The 27,289-nt window shown below is 38.5% G+C and overlaps 3 protein-coding genes across 3 annotated transcripts in view; 1 reads left to right on the plus strand and 2 right to left on the minus strand.

Moving 5' to 3' along the window:
- Nucleotides 1-27,289, minus strand: part of LOC142342808 (synaptojanin-2-binding protein-like) — a 277,612-nt gene that overhangs the window by 219,743 nt on the left and 30,580 nt on the right. The gene's annotated exons all lie outside the window — the stretch shown is intronic.
- LOC142343019 (uncharacterized) lies at nt 5,944-6,405 on the minus strand. Its single transcript, XM_075394704.1, has one exon. The coding sequence runs from the start codon at nt 6,403-6,405 to the stop codon at nt 5,944-5,946; it is 462 nt and encodes a 153-aa protein (XP_075250819.1).
- Nucleotides 14,299-25,806, plus strand: LOC142342224 (uncharacterized). The gene is made up of 2 exons (XM_075393482.1): nt 14,299-14,671; nt 24,244-25,806. The coding sequence occupies exons 1-2, from the start codon at nt 14,338-14,340 to the stop codon at nt 24,894-24,896; spliced, it is 987 nt and encodes a 328-aa protein (XP_075249597.1). The 5' UTR covers nt 14,299-14,337; the 3' UTR covers nt 24,897-25,806.

Here is a 27,289-nt window from a genome sequence, read left to right on the forward strand (position 1 = left end):
GTTTAAGGAAATTAAATAGAAAACGAGATGGGGATGAATTTAAAGATTTGTCAAACGAATGGAGTACGGTAAAACATCGAACGCTTTACGATGTCTTTCAGACGATGCAAAGGGCGGTGTGCTATTAACTTCTGATAGTGATTATTAGAGGAAAAAACTGAACCGTACTTGATCTTCAACAAGACAAGCACCCATGTAGCGAGCAAGCCGAACTTAATTACGTAACAACCTATCTAAAAAATTGGGACCTGCGATTCATCCTTCTATTTTTGAAAAAAAAAATAATGGCAATGAAGTATAACGTGCCGGAATAAAAACAAATGCAGTCATGACCCATCTGGTATTGAAGCAGGGTAATGGAAACAATTTTTGCCATCACATAAGTCCTCCTCAATCGAACGCTGCAAAACAGTGTGAGAACTTGCAATCAGAGTTGCCACAGAAGAACTAAATTTCTTGAGTTTTTTTTTTAACTTTTGTCGTCTGATTGCACTAGATAAATGACCGGGGGTTCAATCAATTAGAATTGGCGAGCTCTTAAGTTGAATTATAGGTAGGACTATTTTGAAGTGCGTTAAACGAGACCTTCATTTAACTGGGGGAACGTACAGATGTGCCTTGGAATAAAGAGTGGCATCGAACTTGCTATTCATGCACTTCGGCGACGCTTTTCGATTATCGTACAGAAGAGATCATTCTGATTGATGCCAGGAACGCGTTTAATAGCTTGAATAGAGACCTGGTTCTAAAAAACATCAGAAAGCATTTTTCTTCTATTTATACAGCAATCAGAAAATCTTATAAGACCCCATCAGACCTTTTCACTGATAAAAAAGTAATCATGTCTCAGGAAGGAAGAACTCAAGATGATCCAAAAGCCGAGGCAATGTACGGAGTGGCTACAATTCCTGTCATTGACATGCTTGAAGATCAATATTTGACGGTAATGTGCAGGTTAGCCTTGAATCCCTACGACTCGTGTTCGATAAGTTCTATGAGCATGGCGGCGCAATTGAGTATAATGTTATCAAATGTCATCTCGCTTCAAAACCTGAGTTGTTCAGAAAGCGGAAGATTTTTTTTAGAATTAGAGCTTGACGTTATGGAAGGTCATCGAGTTCGTGGTTTAGTTATTAGTTCTGACAAAATCTGCAAAGATCTTCTGCAAGAAAAGTCAATGAACTACTCATGCTTGCGAAGCTCGCCAAACATAGTAAAAGTTATTCAAAATGTGCTCCAATCATTTACGAACGGACTGAAACATTAAAAAAAATTTTTTGCTACGGGTACTCCAAACCCGGACAGTCAGCTGAGGTAAGCCGGAAAGCAATTGTTAATAATTTTTTACCTTCAATGTTGAACTATTCCTCTTACAATAACAGATACCGAAAGGTTTTCTCTCTGCGGTTAAAGACGACAGCCTAAACATCTTTCTTCCTGAATACCAGGCTAACGAATATGAAAGTTATCTTTGTATTTGTGAGCCGTATATGCATAGAATTTCATCAGGAATTTTTTTTTAGAGAATCAGAAAAAAGGAGGAATCTCGAGCAACAAAATTGGCAATCAAAGATCTCATCAATGAAAGAAGGCATATTTTCTCGGCTCGGCTATGGAAACAGAGCACCATGCTCGCTAAACGCACTTTCACTGAAAAGATATCATTTGGATTTAACCAAGCGAGAGTTTAGAGATGGAATTGCTCTTAGATTTAGATGCAATCCCGTAAAATTGCCGTTAACAAGCACCTGTGGAGAAAAGTTTGATCTAGCGCATGCTTTCCATTGTCCAAAAGGTGGCTATACAAACATAAGTGACGACCGTGACTTTTTAGCCGACCTGCAATGATATCTAAGTAGGGCCCTGTGTCCAGACTTTGCGGGTAGAAACCTTCGCAAAGAAAACTACCACTACTGATGACGAAGCTCGACTAGATAATGAAGCTGATGATTCCTTCGATTCACGTTTCAGTAGAACGTTCTTTGAGGTTAGAGTGTTTATTCCGTATGCGAATAATTGCCCAAGAGGAATATCGAATTCCTACAAAAATCACGAGATCATCAAGAAGCTGAAATACCAAAAGGGGAAAATTGAAAACGGTAAGGCCACCTTCTGTCCATTAATCTTCTCGTGTACAGGAGGACCCTGTCCCTCAGCATCAAAAAATCATACAGAGATAGGCTTCCAGGATCAGCGACAGGGAAGATGAGTCATATTCGGACGTGATCACGTACATAAGGACTAAAGTAAGTTTTGCTCTTTTGCGTAGCTCCGAAGTCTGCCTCCGTGCCTCACGCTTCGCGCGCCGGCATCCTGAAGCAAAAGCGTCAATAAAAACCATTGGAGGTTGTTGTGCTAGGAAGGGAGGCTGTTTTGCTAAATGCTTTATATTTTTTCTAATCTTGATTCAAAATCACTACACATTATACTTTAATTACTATTTACGATACCTATTTTAATTACAATCCTGATGCATTTTTTCATCTGATGCTTTCATTTTTGACTAATCCCAGGATTTATAACTACATATAGGAGTTGAGTTGCTGACCCCGAGTTGACCGACTACATTTTTAGACGAGCGTTTTCTCTTAAATGACCTTTTTTAATATAATTGTGTTCTGTATCTTGGGGTGCATAACGTACTGTGGGGAGGGCGCAGACGAAAAAGATCCAAAAAAGCCTTGGTCAAAATAGCAGGTCTACGAAGCCATTTCTGACAAAATAGCGTATTTTGCTGCTTATACTAGCAATATACTAGCATTTGATAAAGTGCCCCACGCGGGACTAAATGTCAAATTGCAGAGATTAGATGTAAACTTGTTGTTGATGGATGTAATGCCTTCTTCAAGTACTGACAGACTATCGCAAAGTAAATACTTTGTCAGAATAGGCCGTCAAAATTTACGACAATGGACATCAAAAGGGTATTCGGCAAAGATCTAATCTTGGGCCTCTGCTTTCTGTATATTCTTATACGACCTCCATAGAGACTTCAAAAGTTCTTTCTGCCTGATATTTACAGACGATTTGAAACTCCTCAGCATAAACGCTGCGAAGTTGAAAGTGATCTTGGATCTAAAGAGACGACAAAAATTGCATGGAATTTGCAAAAACGAAGAACAATTTTATCAAGTTCGAAATATCACACTCTATTTTTGCCCTCAATGAGGAAGAACTTCTACCGACTGCACATGGGAAGGGCCTTGTAGTATATATCTGTCCAGAACTCTCGTGAAATTATCAAGTCAACGAGAAAATACAAAAAGAGAAGAAAATCCTTTATTTCATGCGGAAGAATACGTCTGCAAACACAAAGAAATCCTCCAGATAGAATCTGTACAAGATGATGATGATGCCGATGCTAAGTTATGCTTTCGCCTGCATCACGCTATCAAGAATCACTAGTCGCAGTTTAGAAAACTTGCGGAAAAGAGTACTCCGCTGGGCATTCAACGACAAGTCAGCCAACTAGCATTTTAACTTGGAGAAAGCAACTATACTACCGATACCCATGTACTTCCAGTTTCTAAACCTGCTTTTACTCTCATGTGTTATCCACGATAGTGAGAAAAGGAAGGAGATCATAACTCGTGGCGAGAAACAAAACTGTGAGATTCGATTTGCCCATGTCCAGAAGAAAGAGAATGTTAACCAAATTTTCGTTTAGAACCCGCAGAAAAAAAACCAATTGCCAAAGAAAATAGACTTTTTCAACACCATTGGACTCAAAAGGAGACTCGAATTATTTCAAAGACTTTTTGAATTATTTCAAACGCATCTAAAACAAATTGGATACCTGTACGTGGCAGTTTGCCTGTGACTGTCAGACCTGCGGGCTAAGATGCAGAAGAATCTGAATGAACGGGAGAGATCCCTCCAGCTACCTTGGGAATCCACTACAATTATTACAACAACAACAATGCATATCTAGGAGCTTTAATGCTGTCTAAACTCAAATTGTTTATAAATATCTCCTTTTTTAAATAATGGTGTGCGGTGTTCTGCCTTCAGTTGATATTGAATATATAGTGTTGTTGGTTTTGTTGCCAGACGTCAGAGAATCAAACTAATTAGTTTGTTTTACTGGCGCCAGGTTGGTGATAGTTCAAAAAAGACCCTTGAGTTGTAGTTACTTTGACACGATGTGCCTGGGATACCTTTTGCTCATTGTTGTTCTTGTCCACAGAGGAGATTTTTGTGACATTTGCATCACGTATATTTTTATGCTACCTTGAAAAAGTCATCCGTTTCCTAACCATTGAATTACATCTGTATAATCAACTTTATGAATTATTTATTAAAGTTACAGTTTTTTCAGCAAGTGCCTTCATAATTTTTTAGCCGATCTGTTGTTGTTGGAGTTCGTTTGAAGTCACTCTTTGTCATCTTGTCGTGTTCTATTCTGCTTGATTTTTGCTTTTGATGTAGCCGGACCGGATATTTTTGCTTGAGCTATTGATGATTCCGTTGAAGATGTTGAATTGCGTTGTGTTTTCAATAAAATGCTGATATTGAAGCTATGGACACGTTCATATCTATAAGTATGTCTGAACTGACTTTGATGATATCGGTTGTTGAAGAAATGGTTGACTGCTGTTCGAAAAATGCTGCTGCTTCTGCTGAAGTATTTCTTGATGAACTGTTTGTTATTGTCCAAAAACTTCTGTTAATGTCTTCCATCGGTGTCATCTATAGATTGTTGCTGTGTTCTGGTTATCAACGTGCTGCTTGTAGTGTTATACAAAACTGTATGCAAGAAAGTTGAATTGCTTTTTGTGCTGATTGCGTTAGACTGTGTACATTTGTATTTGTTCTGAATCTAATGTTGTTTTGGCTGACTTGAGAATGCCAAATACCGAAAGATGTCTGGAAACCTTGTTGTTGCTGGGCTGCTCCTTGAAAGCTGTTGGCTGACAAACTGGTGTTCCCTGTGTTCCCTAATTTACCTAAACAATCCAATAACTTGTACCTAATGTTTACCATTTACCTGTTTTCTCCAAACTTTAGTTCGTCTGAATACCAAATATATTGTAACACTTTTGTACCTCTGGTGTTTGGTTTTACCTAAAGCTGTTTAATGTCAACTAAAAATACAAAATACTGTTATCCTGTCGGTTCAATTCTCTTCCTGTGGTGCAATAAACTGATTAATTGTGCTTTCGAATTCCAAAACCAACCTAATATTTATCCACAATTTGTCTTCTTTTTGAACCTACCTAACTAATATTTTATTTGAAAGTGTTTATCTATAGTACGACAATCTTTGCTAGTTTGAGTAAAATTGTGAGTTAATTGATTGACAGCCCTAATTGTGCCTGAATTATACAAAAAGTTCCTGTAGTATGCTAGCTCACTAATTTAAACTTAAAAATATTAATCTTTCAACTTACCCTATATCCGAAACTGATATCAAGTTCGTGTTCAGATTGTTTTTAAATAATTTTTTCCATATACTATTGATTAGTCATATGTTGATTTGTTGTTGATCAAACAAATTTTAATAGCTGGTTTAACAAAATCTCCTCTTGATGTTTTAACCAGGCAAGACTTTACCACGTTATCCTTACATTTATTTACCTTCTGTGCCCTACCTACCCGCCAAATACTCATGGGTGTGTTGTTTACTAGTATCCACATCATGCTCCCTACTTCTATTCCGGCTACTGTTGAATGCCATCTTTGTAGTTGTCTGAATGTGGGCAGATATTCCTTAAAACGACGTGACCAAAAACTGTTCATGATACTATTGACATTGTTCCATAGTTATCCTGTTACTCTGTGATTGCTGCTAATTGTAGTATCTGATGAAAGTCCAGTTGTCATTCCTGTCCAAAAATGTCCTGATGTCAGCATTTCGACATCGCGTTTGTCACTGCTGACTGATATTAGAGTTCTGCTGTTGAGTAGAGGTTCCACTTGGCAAATAGGGTTTGAGAAACTGTCTTACAAGAGTTTCCTAGATCCGGCGATATTGAAGAAGAGTCGTTTGCTCATTCCAATGTGGCGTTCCCATGGTCCACCAAAATGTGGTCCCCCTGATTGAACAAATTTCCATGCAGTCTTTTCCGATTCTGCGTATTTCTGTATATCTGTAGTCGTGAAGTTCTTCTCCTCGAAAGTCTGTGCTTTACTGGTAAAATATAAAGCGTTGTCACTGTGAATACTTTCCGGTATTCCTCGGCAGCTGAAAAATTGTTGGAATGCCATCTTGCATGATTCCTTTTGCAAGTTCCTGATCACTTCGATATGAACGGCTTGTATTTTCAGACAGGTGAACAAGCAACAGAAAGCTTTCATGGCTGTGTTGACCTGACCGTAGATTTCAAAGGGCCCAAGAAATCCTACTCCGGTTTCCTTTAGAGCTGCAGGTTTGACTGAGAATCGGTAACTCGGAAGATCTGACATCTGAGGCTGGCTTTTGAGTTGTCTCTGTCATCTGCATTCCTAGCGTCTGTCCGAGATCTTCATTACTGTTTTGCATTGAAGAACCAAATAGTTGAACTGAATATGTGCCTGCTGATCAATTACAACATGACCATTGATGTTGTGTTGCACCTCTGGAACAAGTTGAATAATCTTGTTCCTGGCGTCTAAGATAATTTGCTTCTTTGATGCTGTTGAATCTGGTGCGTTGGTTAGTCTGCTGTTTGAACGAATGATATCATCTTAGTCTATTGAAAGTGTCAACTGATACAATCCACTCCTTTTTTGAATCGACTTGTTGTGTGTTAGTTGACTTACATCCTCATCGAACGGAAAAGAAAATTCTCTGCGTCTACAATCTGTTGTTCACGTGTTCTCGTTTTGTTTCATAGATTTTTCATTTTTATGATAACGGCTATGAGTTGCAACCACCTGCTAAACCTGTTGGCAACAATGAGATCCTTTCAATTGACTGTCGTCGTGTTTCCTGTAAATTGCTTTCTGCGCTGTCGAAGAAAAGTTTTCATGTTGTTGTTCTTCTGTTGTCCAGTTGTCGCTAGAAGATAGAGGAAAATGTAGTCCCTGTAACCAAAGAGATTTTTCTGTTATCTCTTATGCTGTAAGTGACCTCGTTTCTTGATCGGCTGGGTTTTTCTTGGTGTTGACGAAGTTCCACTGATTGGTGCTTGTGAGATCCCCTTTTTTCGGCAATTCGGTTTCCGCTGTACATCTTGTGTTTCAATTTGAAGTTCTTTATCCAACTGAGAACGGTCATTCTGTCACACCATAGAAAGATTTGTCAATTTTAAAATCCATTTCGTCCTCGACTGTTTTCATCAATTTTGCTGCATAAAGTGCTGCTCGCGGTTTTAGTCTGGGAATTGGTGTTTGACGTAAGAGTGCCACTCTTGTTTTTCCCATAAGAAAACGAGTTGTGATTTCTTGGCTCCTGATTGCCTTGATGTATTCTACTGCTGCTGCTTCCAATGTTGTTTTGCAGATTTCATGAATTTCCATTGTGCCCCAAGTGCTGTACCTCCTACTAACCTGTTTACCCCTACCGGACCTAACAGTTCCGTTTCCTGTACCCAATCCTTGATGGCCTTTCCATTGTCTCCATTGATGGCTTTGTCCCCCTCGCGACCGTTTTTCCACAGTTCTTGCAGTCGAATATTGGTTCGGATGAGGTAAAGAGATATGAGGCCCAAAGGATCGTAAAAACTTGAAACAAAAAACAGAAACTTTCGTTGTCTCCACTTCTTCCTGTCCAGATTTTTCTGTCTTTCGCTTAGAGCATTATTTTTTTCTTCAGTCAAGCTCCAGTGAATTCCAAGTACTCTTTGACAAACACTTTTACTGCAGAAATCTTTGATTGGTTCGCATATATCGTTCAGCATCTGCTGACATAACTCACGGCTAATGCTGCACTATTTTGTCAAGTTGAATTTACTTTTTTTTCAGAGTATTTTTGACTTCCTTGGCTCTAGTGAAAGCTGTGATGGGGTCGTTGAAAGATGCAATCATGTTATCCATGTGGAATGCCCGCTGAATGATCTCCAAGAATTTGGGTGATCTTCAATGTGGTCTTTGGCTGTCTGTTGCAAAACAAAATTTGCTCAAGCCGGTGAGTCCCTTGCTCCAAAGATGTGTCTTTGATATTCGTACACCTCTAAAACTCTAGTTTTGGGCTGTTTGGTTGTCTGTACATGAAATACAGATAACGTCGTTCTTGTTAATGTATTCCGATTTGCATAAACATCGCCTCGATGTCGCCCTGTTGGAATCGTAGCAAAATTCCAAGCATATTCCCGAGGAGGTCAGCTCCAGCTAAGAGTTTGTCATTGAGGCTTGTTCCACTTTGTGGTGCTTTGGCATTGCATATTCTCCGTATCTTGTCGGTTTTGTTTGGGCTGACAAGACCATAGTGTGGTATGTACCGTCCTGTATCTTTCTGTTGATGGAAAGGTACTTTTGCAATGTAGCCTTTTTCCAAATCTGCTTGAATTCCCTCATTGTATTTTTTGTACTCATCAGGTTTCTTCTGTCGTCTCTTGACCAGATGATTCAGAGGAGTAAAGGCTTGTGACCGGTTGTCTGGTAAACTGCTGTTGTCTTTCCAGAGAAGTCCCGATTCATAACGTCTATCTGTTATTCTCACGCATGTTGTGTTAAGTATCTTGATGGCTAACAAAACCCCCTGGATCATTCGTTTTGCTTTCAGATTCCACCGCTATTGTCTCTGTTTTCCATCAACGAGAAACTTCTTTGTTGAGGTCATAGTCTTGATTGGAGCAACTGCTGCAAAACAAAGCAGTATGATGCATAGAATGTTGTGTTTTGCTGTAATCTATCACAGTACGAGGCCAAAAATAGTCCAACCAAATTTGAAAAGACTGGCGCTTGGTGCTGACGATGGTCTTCTTCCACTCTGATTGTTGAGATCAGGTGAATGTTGTCTTGTCCAATCAGTACTGTGACTTGATGGTTATCAAGAGTTGGCATGCTGACATGATTAAGATGGTCATAATTTCTGGCAATGTCTCCGGGTGCTCAATCAGCTTTGGCAAATTGATGTTTTCCTTAAAATAAGATAAATCTGTTTGAGGTTGTAGCGTTCGTCATCATCCAAATTTCAAATTTTTGTTGACGTGTAACATGTTTTGTGTCCGTTCCGTTGGCTTCATCTAAGACAAGTTGCTGCCGCGTATTTTTCTGAAGGCGTATTTCATCAGCTGTCTTCGAGAGAAGTATGGTCAAGCTGCTTCCGGGGTCGATGAACGCGTTTGTCTGAACTTCATTTGCCTTGTTATCTGAAATAACTGGCATGCCTTTGAGAAGATTTGTTTTTTAGTTGCCGCTGTCCTTTCCTCTGTTGTGGTTGTATCTTTCCTCTTGATGACTGTAACAGGGTTGCCATTTCCTCCCGAATGTTAATTTGAGAGTTTTGTGAACAAATGAGGTCAGTGTTTGTCCTTATCTACTGTTGGCACCGTGTAGCATAGTGTTGTGTCGTTGTCCGCATCCTTGCTCCATGGCATAAGAATTTGAGGGACGGCTGTTGGCTCGATGATTCAATCCCAAACAGTTGTCCTCAAAGGTTTAATGGATAAATCGTGTATGAAAATTTTCGTCTTCAGTCTTTCCTTTAAACGTTGGGCAATGGAATAGCTGATGGTGACCGTCGTTGAAGAAACAAGGTAGAGGCTGGTTGTTGCTCTTGCTTCCTCTTGTTAATCGAAACATATGTTTTGTGCTCCGCCTTTCGTACTAGTTCTTGATGTTGTTGTTGTTGTTGCTGTTGTTGCTAAAGTTGTTTATGTTCTGTTTTGAATATTATTGCTGTTGTTAGTTGTTTGGATTAGTTGCTTCTTTATGAAGTTGCTGGTTTTCATTTAAGTTGAAGTTTCGTTAATGTGTGCCATTGGCTGTGTTAAGGCTAGTGCCGCTTCGTCCTGCTTCGACTATTTGTTTAATCCAATAGTTCAAGTCTGCAACTGTCGGCTGTTGAATTCGTCGCGTACAAAAAATTGGTTCCATTAAATTTTTTTGCTGTACGGCAGACTTTCGGTTGCATGCTTCAAGATTGTCGTGCTGTTGAAATCGGCTTCGAAATTCATTTTTCACAGTGTCTTGGTGTTTATGAAAGTTTATGAATTTACAATTGTCCAAGGAAGGGATGTCGTTGGTGGCCTGTGGTTGATTGGTTTCTCCAACAAATTGCTAATGATAACGCTTGGGTTCCAAAACCACAGTTTTGACCCCTTTATTGCATCTTCTTTCAGGTGTCCGTTGCATGCAAATACATCAATTGCTGTTTTCCCTTTTTCAATCACAAGTCCTTGCAGATAGCCGATCTTGTGAGTATCACTGAGGTGAGTGTCTCCAATCATGAAGCTGAAAGTGCTGTTCCAATCCGCCCATCTGCTGTGCTCACCGTTGAACTTCTGAAGATCCATCTTTGGAAGTGCTCCAACATAAGGCGTATAGAATGGAACTTGTCGTGAAAACGTTGTTGACAATCATTGTGGCTGTACTGTTGGCTGATTGAAGGTTTGTGTGTCTCTCATTCCAGTTACTCTGTTCTGCTGGTTGTCCAGGCTGCTTGAGTAAGATAATCTATCAAACCAAAAGCTGTTTAGGTTGTCACGTTTACCATAATTGCTGGTTTCCGGTTGTTCGTTGTGTGTGTTTCCGTTAATTGATGTTTGGTGTTGTCCAGTTGCTCTCGTGTTGATTTTGTTGCTGGTGGTTGAGTTATCCGCTGTCGAATTGGCTGCTACTGTTGTTTCGTTGTTGTCTTGTCTATTGAAGTTTGTTGTGATGTATTTCTGCGAAGGGTGATTCTGAATTTTAATTTTCAAGTCGATGTTGTGCCACATTTCACTGAGTTTGCCGAATTGCTCCTCATGTTGAGCTTCAAGCCGTGAAATCAACTCGTAACTTGTTTTCTCGAACTCCGAAAATGTTTCCGCCGCCTTTTCATGAAGTTTTTTGCTGCTTGTTTGTTCCCGCTGTCAAACAATTCGCTCATGGCTTGCAAGTTCTTCACATTTTTCTCCCCCATCACCCTGATTTTTGCTTTTGAAACGGGTGGTTGCATGGTTCTGTTCGGCATTGCTGTCAGGCGGTTTGTATTCTGCTTTGTGTTTGGTTTCGTTGAACGGTTGACTGTGCTGAGGGTCTTTATTGTCATGTGGGGCGGGGGGGGGGCGTGGTCTTTGGGGTTGATTCGAGGTCTTTGCCTTTGCCTTGAGATTGCGCTTTGGACCTTAGTCAGGGGGGTCTCCAGAAAAAACTGCGGTGTTCCGCCTCCAGTTGTTGTTGTTGTTGTTGTTGTTGTTGTTGTTGTTGTTGTTGGGGATTTTCTTTACAGAGGGGATTTCTCGCGATCAAAACAGTTATAGAAAATTAGTCCATGTCTCTGCAGTGTTGACAGTCACAACAGATCAGACGTTTTCGGTTTTGTACTGCATCATGATATCATTCCACATTTGTTTTCGAATTCTGTGTTTTAGGCCGTGTTGATTCCTACTCTTCCGTTAATATTCCTACTCTTCCGTTAATATTGAACGTGTAGTGTTAATGGTGCTGTGGCCGGACGTCAGAGAATCAAACTAATGGTAGTAGTAGAAGTAGCGAAGTCTTTAGGGATATACCATGGGTTTTCACCCTTTATGTCATTAGTGGGTAAGTTTGGAATGTTGGTTACAGTTCGTGCATTGGCAGTGTATCCTCCAGGTACATAGATTAGCTTCGTTGAACTTATCAAAGAATTTCCAAAATTGCTGTGTTATTCGTGTTTTTCTGTTTTCTTTCGTTGTTAAGTCGATATGCTTACTCAGAATGTTGTGCAGTGTTCCGTTTCGTGTCCAGAAGTTATCATCGGTCCTTATGAGTCTGGTTATGGGAATGTTGAAGCTGGAGTTGAAGCCTTGTCTGGTTCGTTCGTTGGTATTACGTGATATGTAGTCTGATGTTTTTATGTCATACTTGTGGTCAGTGATGGCGCAGAACAGTAGGAGACTGTGGAGTTCGAAGTACATTGAGAATAGCTGTAAGGTGAGTTCTTTGAGTGTTTCTTTATAGGGAATTGCGTTGTTTAGAATCCACTGTGTTGCACTTTTCTGTATTCTTTCGATGTTTGACAAGTCTGTTTTGGTGGGGTACCAGACCTCACATGCGTACGATATGTCGGTTACCACGTATCCTGTGTATGCGCGTTTAGTTTGGCTTTAGTCGTTGACTTGAAAGAAATGTTACGCTTGAGGAACCACAATGAATTCAGAGATTTTGTTCGACGCAGATTACAGATTTCTTTCCAGGAGAGGTCGTTCGAGATTAGGACACCAAGGTCTTTTTGAACTTCAACAGGTTTGACAGCGACTTCGTTCATTTTGACCACTGATTGTTTTTTGGAGTGTATCAGACTACATTTGTCATCATGGAGATTCATTTTGTTTGCGACACACCAGTTATGTAAAAATATAAGGTCACTTTCTAGGAGTTCATGAGATGTGCTGAACAGTTTGTAGTCATCGGCATATCCAAAGCATTCACTTTCACTTGCAACAGTGGGAGGTCATTTATGTATATTAAAAAGAGTAGAGGACCCAGTAGGGGTCCTTGTGGGACCCCGCTAGTGACATCACGGAATTAAGATCTTGAGTTGTTTATTTTCACGCAATGTTTTCTATTGTCTAAAAAATTGGCAATTAGTTTTAGGGCTGTTCCACCTATTCCCATTTTGTGGATTTTCAAAAGCAGGAATCGTGAGGAACCTTGTCGAAGGCTTTTTTGAAGTGTAAGTAGAAAACCGTGAGTTCATCAATTGCCGACAAATCGTTGAGCAGGCATACTTTATCGAGGAAGCAGATAAGTTGTATAATGGCTGAGCGACCGTCTCTAAATCCAAATTCAGATTCGTGAAGTTTTTGCCTTACTACTGGGTATAACCAGTCAAAGATTACTTTTTCTAGAACTTCGACGGGCAACAGAGGCAGTTAATGGGTCTATATTTGGTTACGTCGCTTTTATCACCGTCTTTGTTGATTGGAGTTATTTCGCATTCTTTCCAGTTTTGTGGGTATACACCTTTGTTGAAGCAGACTTTGTTTGAAAGATGACAGTTAATGATTTAGCCAGTGAGGTTGCAAGTTGTTTTAGGGTCTCGTTCCCTATTCGATCCGGTCCTTTCGCCTTTTTTGATTTAAGAGAACTGAGTATTTCCGTGACCTTTTTCGCAGCAAGTTATTTTGTTGAATGTATTTGGCCCGAAGTCAACGTTTGTAGTGTTTGTTTTTAAGTTGAAAACACTTTGGAAGTATTGGTTAAACAGGTTTGCCTTTCCTTCATCATTTTCTGCTACTTTGTTTTGTAAATGCATTTCATAGTACGGTGGCGCTTTTTTAATGGATCTCAGATAGGCTTGGATGTTACTGAATTCCCCTGTTCTAAAAATCTCGTTTTCATAGTGGGCTTGGTGGTTACAGGATTCGATTTCAATTTTGCTTTCAAGATCAAGAATTTTTTGCAGGTTAAGGGGTTGGGCTTTTCTGGCTTCCTTGCGTTTGAGTGTGTTAAGTTGGTTGATCAGGTGGGAGGTAGGTTTCGAGATCCATGGAGGGAGGTAAGATCGGTGGCTAGTAATTCTTGGTACGTTTTCGGTAAACAATTTGTTAAACCATAGGTACAATTGATTGGTGACTTCGTCTACATTGCTGTAACAGTAAGGTTCGAAGGGATTATCGACGATTTTTTGATTAAAATTCTCCCAGTTAGTCCGAGAGGCTGCATATTTGACAATTTTATGGTGTTTCTCCGTTGCATTATTGAAGGTTAACAGGGATGAGAATGATGGGTGGTCTGAGCACTTTTTTAAATTGATTGAATAGTTATCAGTAAGTGTGGTGTCAATTGTTTCACTGACGCCAGTTTTGGTGTTTCAAAAAAGACCCTTGAGATATAGTTACTTTGGCACGATATGCCTGGGTTACCCTTTGCCCACAACAGTTAAAACTTTCGTGAGATTTGCTTCACAAATGCTACCGTGAAAAAGTCATCCATTCCCTAATTATTGAAATACATCTCATAATCAACATTATGACTTGGTGTTTCTTAAAGTTAGTTTTTTAGCACTTGCGTCCTGGTACAAATGGAAATGAAAACTATCGTATCTTGATTCAATCTGCTTAAAGAGATGCTCTGACTCTTGAAAAGACCAGAGCATGTTTTATCCTTTTAATGTTAGGCTGTCCTCACTTGGCCAAAGATAGCTATTGTCGAAGCGAACTGCTCGCCAGATGTTTCCCAGCGTTAGTTGGTTTTGTTCTTAGGCATCTGTCGTTTAAGGGACCCTTTGAATTTTGAGTAAAGTGACGGCGTAGCAATATTTTTCTTTCAGAGTTGGCTTAAATAATGCCTCCAAAGAAGAGTGGTGGTGCAGCTAAAACGAAAGTTGCATCAGGTCGCAAACAAGCCCCTATTACCAATGTCAGTACAGCGGCAGACACGTCGAGTGAATATAGCGATGATGATGGCGACTATACAGTGATTCAACGGCCGGATTCATTTTTTCCTACTCTTCCGAGGTCACAGGGGTTAGGTGATTTGTTGAGAGAAGCCATGATGCCTGTTAACACTGAAGAAGACCAACAACCTGGAACATCAAGTAACCGGGGCCAAAGAGTAGTAGCTGCGTCATCGGGAACTCAAACTCAAACATCAGGCCTTGGAAGACAGAAATCTTCAGGTCAGTATAAACCTATTCGTCCCGCAGTTGTCTTTTGATGATCCAGTTTTGATTTGTGGTATATTTAAAGAGGAATTCCGATCAAATGTACAACGCTCTTTTTTATTTCAGACCAGACGACAATCGCATACATGTTCTTTCACTGTGGATGGTCATTAAATATTGCTATCTTCTTTTTTATTCCCGTAATAATATACCCACAGGTATCCATTTTCACTAAAACGAATGATAAGTATTAAGAAAAAATTATACAAACAATTGAGGGTCGCTGCCCATTCTGCAATAACAAGACGGTTTGTGCGAGTCTGTCCGTGGAGCAGAATGTTCCAACATAGCTCTCAAGGTTGTAAAAACAACTTTTAAATTCTGTCAGAGGAATTGTTTTGAGTATCGCTTGTTTTGTACCCTTGTTTGTTCCCTTCTTTTGTACCCTAGAAATTGTTTTGTACCCTGCTTTTTGAATTATCTGGATGATCTTCTTAGCAGTTATACAACTATAAAACGATCGAACAGGAATAATTTACCATGGTTCTATTCGTCCCACACTATTCATGCTTTGAATAAATGCAACAACGTTGTTTGAAATCTTTCTAAATTTCCTTCTGCGTTTGTTCAAGAACTTGGCAGAGATGTAGACGTGTCTGTAGCGTCAAGTTGTTTTCGGCTTATTAAGAGACTCAAGAGTGACCTCTTACCTACTGAAATGTGATCAGAAAGTACAATGCATCATGGGTACCCGTCCATTGCGAATGCTTTCAATGCAGATTTTATGACGGTCTATCAGCCTGCCGTTGGTTTTTTCGACGTCTTTTTACAACAGACATTAAATGAGCTATGCTTTACGATGGTCGATATTCAAGCCGGCTTATCTCAAGCTTCCCTCGGTAGAGGTTTTGACAAAATACCAGGTGACTTTCCTCGGATGGCTACAGATAGTTTAACTTATTATGTCATGAAACTAATTCAAAGTATTTCTGAAACTTCGACATACCCAAAAATATGGAAAGCAATTATTATACCAACTTTTAAAGTGGGCTCCAAATTCTGTATTCATTTTTACCGTTCAATTAGTAACTTAAGTAAATTGTCCTTAGTGTTTGAAAGAGTTCTTTTTAATACTCTATATCCTTTCGTTAGAAAGTTAATCTCTCCTCGTCGTTTCGGATTTATGAAAGGACGCTCAACAATAACTCAACTTATATTGTATCTTGATGAAATTTACAAAGCTCATGATAAAGCTGATGATGTATTTTGCATATATCTAGACTTCAGGCCAGTATAAACCTATTCGTCCCGCAGTTGTCATTGATGATCCAGTTTTGATTTGTGTTATTTTTAAAGAGGAATTCCGATCACATGTACAAAGCACTTTTTTATTTCAGACCGGACGACAATCGCATACATGTTCTTTCACTGTGAATGGTCATAAAATGTTGCTATTTTCTTTTTATTCCCGTAATATTATACCCACAGGCATCCATTTTTCACTAAGACGAATGATAAATATTTAAAAAAAATTATACAAACAATTGAGGGTCGCTGCCCAGTTTGCAATTACAAGACGGTTTGTGCGAGTCTGTGCGTGGAGCAGAATGTTCCAACATAGCTCTCAAGGTTGTAAAAACAACTTTTAATTTCTGTCAGTGGAATTGTTTTTTACCCTTCTTGAATTATCTGGATGATCTTCTTAGCAGTTATACAACTATCAAACGATCGAAAAGGAATAATTTACCATGCTTCTATTCGTCCCACACTATTCATACTTTGAATAAATGTAACAACGTTGTTTGAAATCTTTCTAAATTTCCTTCTGCGTTGGTGGAAGAAGTCAGCAGAGATGTAGACGTGTCTATAGAAATTGACACTGCATTTTGTCTTCATCTTGATCAGTTTGCCTCAAATAATACTGACGCGTCAAGTTGTTTTCGTCTTATTAAAAGACTCACGAGTGAGCTCTTACCTACTGAAATTAGATCAGAAAGTACAATGCATCATGGGTACCCGTCCATTGTGAATGCTTTCATTGCAGATTTTATGACAGTCTATCAGCCTGCCGTTGGTTTTTTAGACGAATTTTTACAAGGGACATTAAATGAGCTATGCTTTACGATGTTCGATGTTCAAGCCGCCTTATATCAAGCTTCCCTCGGTGAAGGTTTTGACAAATTACCAGGTGACTTTCCTCGGGTGGCTACAGATAGTTTAACTTATTATGTTATGAAACTAATATGAAACTAATTCAAACTATTGCTGAAACTTCGACATACCCAAAAATATGGAAAGCAATTATTATACCAACTTTTAAAACGGGCTCAAAATTCTGTATTCAGTCTTACCGTTCAATTAGTAACTTAAGTAAATTGTCCTTAGTGTTTGAAAGAGTTCTTTTTAATACTCTATATCCTTTCGTTAGAAAGTTAATCTCTCCTCGTCGTTTCGGATTTATGAAAGGACGCTCAACAATAACTCAAATTATATTGAATCTTGATGAAATTTACAAAGCTCATGATAAAGATGATGATGTATTTTGCATACATGTAGATTTCAGCAAAGCGTTCGATTGTGTCCAACACTCATACTTTTGAACAAATTGGAAAGCTTTGTAGTTGGTTGAAATTTATTACGGTTGTTAGCTTCTTATTTAACGAACAGAGAACAGTGTGTCAAAGCTGAAAATTGTTTAACCTCATGAGCCTCCATTTCAAGCGGAGTTCCACTGGGTTTGATTTTGGGAATATTGCTTTTTCTAGTATTCATTAATGACCTACCGTCCGGTGGTGTGCCAAGTTTGTATCTCTTTGCTGACGACGGCAAAGCATTGAATAATGATTTGCATACTTTACAAAACAACGTGCAGTCATATTTGAATTGGGCCACGAAAAATTCAATGCTGTTTAATGTTTCCAAAACTCCATTTTTGTGGTTGGAAAGACTAAGGGATACTGCTCTTTAAATATTGGGGGTGAAGTAGTTCATCCCGTGAAAACAGTCAAAGATTTAGGTATTTATCTTTCGGGAAACTTTAAATGGAACGTCCATATATTGAGAAAGACTTGGCTTATGTTTCTCTTCTGACATCGCTCAAAAGAAATCTACATCTTGACTTACCTCTTCAAACGAAGTTAACAGTGTACAGATCATTCCTTTAGTCAACTCTCCTTTACGGATCTGAGATATGGTCTCTCTCCTGTGCTGAACTATTGAAATTAGATGGTTTTCAAACTAAAAGTACTAAGAGGATTTGCTCATCAAGCTCGTATCGAGACAGACTTTTTAAATGTAAATTACTACCGATTTGCTGCTTGCTGCAGTTCAGAGATTTTACAATGCTGAACCGAATCTTGACGCGAAAATATGATTTATGTGCTATGCAACTCACCCAAATTCAATACAATCAACTCTTGCGAAGCTCGTCCAAACCACTTTTGATTTTGAATAAACAAAGAAATCCATATCTGAAAAGAAATTTCTGTTTAGAGCTGGGAGACTGGGAAATTTAGTTCAAACGTCTACGAGTCTCAATATTTTTATGGATTCCTGTCTTTTTAAAAGTTAACTTAAAACTCTTTAACTTGCTTTCGTTAATGAAAAATTTGATAATACTCATTTTTTGTGTGCATTCTGATTTCCTTTGATCTGTAATGCCTCATGAAGCCATTAAGTCTTTTACTGCTACTACTAGTACTATCCAAAAATAACATATGCAATGGAGACAAATACTGTTTGAACCAAAAAATCCGACAAAAACGAAATTCTTCAATAACTTCTAGTTCTTCAACAAATTCCCGTTCTTCAGCCAAATCTAGAAACATTTTTTAATTTTGTTTTTGGTCAATACTTAAGTTTCGTCACTGTTCGATTAGGTCTTCTTTTCTTATAAAAAAACTAGGCGTGGAATTTTTAAGGCAATTGTGTTGATAAATGTAAATTTGGAATTAAACTTGAAAATGTAACCTGAAAACGAGAATTTTCAATTTTGATACTTGATGAGCATAATGGGACCATAAATTTTTTTAAAAAAAAATCTGGCAGATGTGAACTATTTTAGACTATTTTTATCTTTCATTCCGTCGCTACTATATGTGCATGATTGAGTTATCAGTAGTAATAGCGTATTTTGCGGCTTTTACTAGCAATGAATATCCATGAGCTTTAATATTGTCCAAACTCAAAGTGTTTATAAATATCTCCTTTTGTCAAATAATGGAAATTAAAATTATCGTAGCTTGGTTCAGAGCATATTTTGCAGAGCATATTTTATTCTTTTAATGTTAAGCTGTCCTCACTTGGCCAAAGATAGCTATTGTAGAAGCGAACTGCTCGCCAGACGTTTCCGAGCGTTAGTTGGTTTTGTTCTTAGGCATCTGTCGTTTAAGGGACCCTTTGAATTTTGAGTTAAGTGACGGCTTAGCAATAATTTTTTTCAGAGTTGGACTTGAACAATGCCTTCCAAGAAGAAGAGTGGTGGTGCAGCTAAAGAAAAAGTTGCATCAGGTCGCAAGCAAGCCCCTATTACCTTTCAGCAAACAAACCCCTATTACGGATTTTCATAGTAAGCTTTCAGCTTACTATGAAAATCCGGGTATCTTGGGTGTCCGTTCTATTGACTCAGCGTCATTTTTTTGACGGATGTTTTCACGTCTTTTTTGTCATGTTTGAAGTTAGGGGAGCCATTCTCAATTGTCATTGAATTAGGTATCATTGATTTTTTAGTGAAGCTTTTGGTTTTAAGTAGCACAAGCTTATCGTCTCTTTCAATGACTCAGCATTAGCTTGCTGAGTAAGTCATCTGTCTTTTTGAAAATATAATATATTGTTTCATATATGACCATATCAAGATTTGAGTTTGAACCCAAGCAATTCAACTCTGTCGAAAAAATGCTATTATACAGCTAATTGACTATATTGAATCAGCTCAGCAAAATTGAAATGCGAAACGTTGTACCATTTATCTTGATCACGGAAAAAACTATAGTTTTCAAGGCTTTGCCTAGTGAACTGAATCTGTGCAATAGGACAACGGCTTCACTTCTAGTGGAGCTATCTTTTTGGCAGTTAGTAAGTTGCAAAATTAAAAAGCTTATCATAGTCTATGGAAACCGTACTCAACGGTGTAGCCTCGGGTTGCGTACTCAAACCTCCTTTTAATTTTTAATAGCCGACTCAGCTTAGCTGGCTATTATAGCGCTCCTAATTTTTTTTCAATTCAAAGAATTTGAATTGTATTGGTGCGCTGTCTTTTTTTTAAAGATCTTCACGCTTTTTTCGGCTTTTTCACGGCAGTGAGAAGTTAAATTAGAGTTGTGATTTTGGTCACACTGAAATAGGAAAGGGAGCGAAGAATCGAGTAGGTTTGGTGCGTGACTTTTTTCAAAACAGCTTTAAAGTGGAGTGAGAAATTGGTGTTTGAACAATTTGGCGGTTATTGAGATGGATTTTTTTTCAGGTGCGTCAATTTGACTTCTGTTTTCAGAGTTTCCTCTCCTTTAGTGCTTTTAAGACGGTACATATGTGTTCTAATTGTGCCTATTTGCCTTTGCTTGAATTCATTAAGGGGAAGCTAAAAATTTTTATGACTTTGGCACTATTTGTTATAAAATATTAGTGAATTTCAGATTTTCCCCCTTTTTTTAAAATTATCTGTTGTCTTATCACTTAGTGTCATCAATGATAAGTCTGATTGGGTGCTAATGAGGAGTAAAAGAACCTAATTAATGGTCGAGTCAATAGCTAGTGGTTTTCATGACTTTTACATTACTTTTTCTCAAAAATTTTGAGTGAATTTTTGATTAAGAATTTATTGTACTTTTTGATGTCTTATCATTTACTCTCCTTGGAGACAAGTCGCTGATGCTGCTAATAGGAGTGAAATTTGTCAATTTAATTGTTTTTGTTCAAGGCTAGTGCTTTCTATGACTTGACGCTAATTGTTTTTAATAATAATTATAAATTTTTTTGAGTTTTTCTTTTCAACTGTGTCGTCTTAGCTCTTAGTCTCGTTATTGACAGGTCTCATTGGTTGCTAAAAAGGCTTTAATTAAAGCAAGTCATTTCAGTTAGTAGCTATTGCTTTTTGTGACTTGTTCGTTCATAAAAAAATCATGTTATTTTTTTTGTTTTGCTAATGTTTGTTGTAGTTATTGCTGTCTGATCACTTAATTTCATTGATAACATGTCTCAACAGTGGTCATTGAGGAATCAAATAATTGATGTAATTGTATCCTTCAGTAGCTGTTGTGACTTTTATAGTGTGTTTGTAGTGTTTTCAAAAAATTACAGCGAGTTTTATTGCAATTTTTAGTTGTTTTTATCTTATTATTTTATATTATTAGTGAGAGGACTCATCGACATTTAATGACAGGTTGCTAATGAAAAATAGAGAATTTTAGTCGGCACTTTGAGTTCTCCGCAGTTGTTTTTTGATGCTGATCCTGTCTTCTCGAAAAATAAGTTGAATTTTTAGTCTTGCTTGTTTTTGGTGTTCTTGTGTTGTTTTTTGCTTAGTCTCATTACTAACAGCTCTCTTTTGCCTTTTAAAGCGGAGTGAGTGATTTTCAGATCATAAATTAATAAATTTCTTTGAATTTTTTTCAGGACTTGTCCTGCTTTTTTTTGAAGATGTGTTCACACATTTTTCAACGACTTTGATCCTTGAAAACGGGATGGACAGGTGAAGCCCTGTGGGCTTTTAGGTTTATTAAAGGCCCAAATTGGGCTATAGTAGTCCTTCAAGTTCTTACAGTGGTGCAGCTGCTGGGATGGCCTTAATTTAATGTTAAAAAGTCATTTTTTGGAGTTTTTGGGCTCATTTTTTTTATCTTTTGAGTTTTTTGTTTGATTAGTCTTGTTTGAAGTTTTTAATAGTCGATGAAGACCTTTTGCGAGACAACATAACTTGTCATGACGATTTTATGATCTTTGTTGTGGTGCTACAAACACTCAAAATTTTTGTCATTTTTTGTGTTTTTCCAGCTTGAGGGGCCGGGGAATCTTTCAAGTTTGATAATAGGGCACTGCATAGAGTACTGGTTTTTAGCATTTTATTGTTTCGAATTTTAGTATTTTTTGGATAAAATCTGCCTTTTTTTAAGGTTTTCTAAAGTTTTTGTGAATTTTGGTATTTTTCCATTCTCAAGTGGCAGAAAACCTATTCCACGGTGTGATAGAAGTTACTGCATTGTTGTTAGTTTCAATGGGTTTTTTTAACAATTTAACTTTTCGACTTTTGGGTTACTGGATAGCGTCTAGACAGAAATGATTCTGAAGATAATAATATCACAATTTTCAGCAACAGTTCATTAAAATTTGCAATTGATTTCATTTTTAATTTTCCGGTCATTTTCGAGTTAATCGATCTTTAAGGGCCGGTGAATTTTTTCAGGTCTTGCAGTTTTAATACTGGACCGATTTCAGAAACAAAAATTGAATTTGAACATATTTTTGAAATAGGTATATTTTAAGGGATCAAATTTTGCCTTCGGGGTAATAGCTTCAAGAGTTTTAGCAATGAGTATATTACTGTTTGATTGTTTCAGTTTCTTCTCAAAATTTCAATAATCTCAAAGTTTTTTTTTGAGATGATTTTGTTTGTTTTGGCTGGCCTTGTTCAATTTATTTGCTAATCAGATAGAGTACTTCTGAGTTTTTCATTCAATTTTTCGAATCGTATTTTAGGACTTGTAATGCTGTTTTTTTTTACTTCGTCGAATTAAAATTGTTCGCTTTACCTCATTTTGCCGCCTTGAGATTTTGCGTGAAATCTTTTTGACTTCTCTTGGCTAGTTTCACTCTTCTCTCATTCTGCTAAAAGTTATTTTAGACAGCAGTTGCTCAGCAAAGCAATTCAAAATGAGCAGAGTCAGTATCAAAAAAACGAAATCAGAAATAGAAACGGGATAAAGCCCGATCTTAGATGCCCGTAACTTTGTTCTTAGTTACCACTCCTAATGTTTATTGGTATTGATACTAGCCCCTGTGTGGTCTCACCACGGAACAGGAGCATGTTCAGCTCCAAAATGACATCTCTATAGTTCGCACTTTAAAATTGTTTATACAAAATCATTTTTTCACTAATTTTTTCTTCTTTCAATCACAATCTTGGTTATGGGAATCAACGGCGGCTATTTTCCGGCAATCTGCCGGGTATGTTTTGAAATTGATCTTCCCAGGATCTTTCTTGATGTTTGCCGAATACTTCAAATTCCTTTTTTTAGTTGAATTCCCTGATTAACAGAAGGATTGTGCGCCTTGTCTTATATTTCGCTTTTTCTTAAAAATTGTACGTCAAAGATGATCTACATCTTGAATCGTTAAACTACTGAATGACTTGGGAGCCATATTCGGCCCCGAATTAACTAAAGCTGATTGGTCATATTGCTGAAAAGTTTACCGAAGAATGTAGATGCTTAGGTAAGCTTAACATCAGAATTAGTTGGAACTCAATTCTTGCAAACTTGACATGTATAGATTTTTGTTATTTACCAGTTTCACAGAAAATTAAACTGAAAATTTGAACTTCTGATTTAATTTGGATTTCTCTAGCTGTCTGGAAAGTTGCTGAAAATAGGCTTTTAGTTAATTTAACGTAAGGCCTGGTGTTACTATATCTAAAGACACCGTTTTAAAACAGCAGAGTCCTGTCTTATTTTCTTTGAATTTCCTTTTCAAAAAGTTAAGGTTGTTTCTGAGCGAAGTTTGAAGCAATTATAAACGTGTTGGTCTTCTTTTATCCGAAATTTTTGCCTGACTTTTCGGATCTATTCTGCCCCCCCCCCAGTGCTTTTATAACCCCCAGTTACAAATTATATGTGATTATATAGCACGTTACTATGTAAGAAAATAGCACGTGTGCCTGGGGGTCATAAAAAATTTATGCTCACTAAGCTGGGGGGGGGGGGGGGGCGAAACAGAATAGATCCGACTTTTCTAGTGACTTTTACGTCCTCGACTTTTTCGTTTTGCGTAATCTAAATTTCTCTCTCATTGACAAGTGTCAGCAGATGAACTCAGGTGGCGGCAGTTCACTATCAAAAGTAAAATGAAAATAGAAATGAAATTGGTGTAATTTTTTACCTTAATTTTTTTAGTGGTTATAGTGTTATACAATAACCTCTAATGACGTCATTTGAAGCCCCTTGGTGAGTTTAGTTACTGCCCCCCCAGCGACTGAAGCTGGCTGCAATAGCTTTGAGCTCCCACTAGTCATTCGAGAGCATTTCTACGTAGTTGGTCGTTTGTTTATATTTTGACAATTTAATCACCTCAGTCATTCTCCTTGTCCGGATTTTGACAGCGATCAAAGAATTTTATTGCTCGGCGACTTAATTGGAGTCCTAGATGCTAGCGGGTTTTTTTGGCCGAAGATGTTCTGAAGATTTTTAGCATGACTTACCCGAAAGGTAACATGTGAGGTTAACATTTTGGCTAAACTCAAAATTGGTTCCTGTCAACGGCCGGTCTGCACACCCCATTACCGCTGTTATCATTAATTTACCGGCAACGTTATCGTTTGATAAGACATGTTTTGTTATGACTGACTGAGCTGATTCTTGATTAGATTTTCTTTTTTTAAGGTGACTCAAACAGTAGTCAATCCGAAGCAAACGTCGGTTCGAAATCAAAAGTGGCACAGCCTAAGAATAAAGAATTACCAAAGAAAGGAGCATCGCAAAAGAAAGGAGCATCAGATGTTCCAAATGTTGCTCCCGCTTCGCAGTCGACTAGTGACAAACAGTTGTCATCTCGTCCACAACATTTTGTGACAACGCTGTCTCCAATTTTGCCGGTTTCATCAACAGTTTCTGGGGCGCATGTATCAAGAAGAGGATCTGGACGCGCTCGAGGAAGCTCCAAACCTTCTGTGAAAGCTACCAAATCTGCCTCGAGACCAACTCATAGACGAAAAAATCGATATCTTAAAGAGATTCAAGAACTGCAAAGAACAACAAATCTCTTAATTCCCAAATTGGCCTTTCAACGCCTGGCTCGTGAAATTACTGAGCAGATGTCGGATCGATTAGAGCCGTATCGTTTCACAGGAAAGGCAATGTTGGTTTTGCAAGAGGCGGTTGAATATCAAGTGTGCGAGTATTTCCAGGCTCTCATGTTTTTAGTGTACCACTGCGGAAGAAAGACCATTTTATCCAGAGATTTTGTCTCACTTGCTTGTGTATTAGATACACTTGGCATTAATCTACCAATGTACAGGAGCAACAATCACATTTAGCAACAATCGCGGTACTATACAGACCTACCGCAATAGTAGATACAATATTTTGCAGGAACTGTGTTGATAAACTAAATAAACTTGTTTTTCCATAATTAGAGCAACAATGTTCAATATTGAAAATTTCGCTGACAACGCTGGTGTAACGGCGACCAGCATTGTCCAGATTACTATTGCTACCACTCATCCATTTATTTCACAATTGGAATATCTAAAACTGCTCAAACGGACAACTGCTTTCCTTTCCACCAAGTGGAACAAATCGTGATGCAGCTTTTTAAGACATGCAAGATCTTGATTCTCTTGATCAAACTTGAAAGACTTTAACAAGAGCATTTCAGTTCAACATATTATGATGAATCTTGATATACCTTCGTTTGGTCTTGTTCGTAAAATAATTTTTTATTCAAGAACATGCAAATATCTTGCAAGTTTGTACATATGTTGACGTTTGCTCACCAAGAAAGTTATCAAGATATCATCTAGATATTTCAAGTTGCATTTCATTGGCCACTATTAGCTTCGAGTTATGAGATCTTTGTTAAAGTTAATCTGTTTCCTCTAACAACTGCCCGCTATTTGAATTGTAGGAGCGATTTCAAACTTTAATCATAGCAAACCACTGCGGTTGCAAAAATACCCTATAGTTTGTTAATCTAACGTTGTTAAAATAAATATCGTCCGCGGCAGTGAAGCAATCAGTTCCTAGAAATCAGATCGATTTGATTTGTTAGGTTATGTAAACGTTTTAGAAAATTGTTTACTGATTATCACAAAAATTAATTCTACCCAAATTATGAGGAGCCAATCTTCATGATAATTGATTCGAATTTGTTTGATTAGTGAATTTCTGATTTGTAACATTTGAGTGGTGCCTTGAATATTAGCCAAATGGAAATCAGCCGAATAAAATGTCAATTCTATAGAATATCAACAAATGTCTCTAAAAAGCTTTTTTCAGACAAATATCAGAAATGCTATCTAAATTTTTTAAGCAAAAAGTTGCACTCTAAGTTTTGACAAAAAAAATCCAAAAAGTTGGATTTTTCAAGTTGACGCAAAGCATTTTGTTCGTTTTATGTTTAAGATTAATTAAGATAACCACGGCCAATATTCCGGAAACCCATTTGAGTATTGTTGTTTGAGTTACTTAAAAATATTTTTGATGTGTTGTCATTATTTTGTTCACATTTTACGCGAGAATTTAAATTCTGCTATTTTGTTTCCTCATATTAATTCAATCATAGATCTATGCAAGTTAAACAGAACCTAGGTCGTCTCAGAAGGCGATTTTACGAATAGAATTGAAGCAATCAAATAATGAAAATGGTTGTCTCGCACTAAGTATTCAAAATAATAAAAGTGAACTGAACCCCGCTTTGGAGAGGCAGAAGACCAGTCCGGTGCCTCAGAATTTTTACAAATGGTGCGTCGGTGGTCGCAGATCAAGGTGTGTGTCTGTGTGTGTGTGTGTGTGTGTGTGTGCGTGTGTGTGTCTGTGTTTTTGGAGTGGGGTGGGGGTGGTGCGTGTGTGTTTGTGTGCGTGTGTGTATGTGCGTGTGTGTGTGTGTGTGTGTGTGTGTGTGTGTGCGCGCGCGTATGTGTGTGTGTGTGTGGGGGGGGGGGGGGTGTGATGTCTGTGTGGGCACGCGCGCGTATGTGTGTGTGTGTGTGTGGGGGGGGGGGTGGTATGTCTGTGCGGGCACGCGCGTGTGTTTGCGTGCGTGTGTGTGGTGGCGGGTGTTGGGTAGGGGTGTGGTGTGTATGTGAGCACGAGCGCGTTTGGGTGTGTGAGCCTATCTGTGTGTGTGTCTGTGTTCGTGTGTTTGTGCGCTTTCATGTGTGTTTCTGTGTGTATGCTTGTTTGTGTGTGGTGTGTGTATGTGTGTGGTGTGATTGTCTGTGTGTTGCGTGTGTGTGTGGTATGTGTGTGTTTGTTTGTGTGTGTGTGTGTGTGTGTGTGTGTGGTGTGTGCGCGCGCGTGGGTGAGTGTGTAAGGGTGTGTGTTAGTGTATGGGTGTGGTTAAGTGTGTGTGTGTATGTGTGTGGATTGGCTTGGGTGGTGTGTGTTTATGTTTTGTGTGTATGCGTTGTGGTCTTTGTTTTTATGTGGTGTGTTTTCGTGTTTGTGGTGTGGTGTGTTGTGTTTGTGTGTGGGTGTGTGTGTAGGGGGGGGGGGGGGTCGTGTATGTGCGTGCGTGGTGTGTTTGCGCGTGGTCACGCGAGCGCGCGCGCGTGTGTGTGTGTGTGGGAGCGTGCGCGTGTGTGTGAGCGTCTCTGTGTGTGTGTGTGTGTGTGCGGGCACGCGCGTGTGTTTGCGTGCGTGTGTGGTTGAGGGGGGTTTGGGTTTTGGATAGGGGTGTGGTGTGTGTATATGTGAGCACGAGCGAGTT

This window comes from Convolutriloba macropyga, chromosome 7 (genome assembly GCF_964194025.1).
Source record: "Convolutriloba macropyga chromosome 7, txConMacr16.3, whole genome shotgun sequence".
Lineage (NCBI taxonomy): Eukaryota > Metazoa > Xenacoelomorpha > Acoela > Convolutidae > Convolutriloba > Convolutriloba macropyga.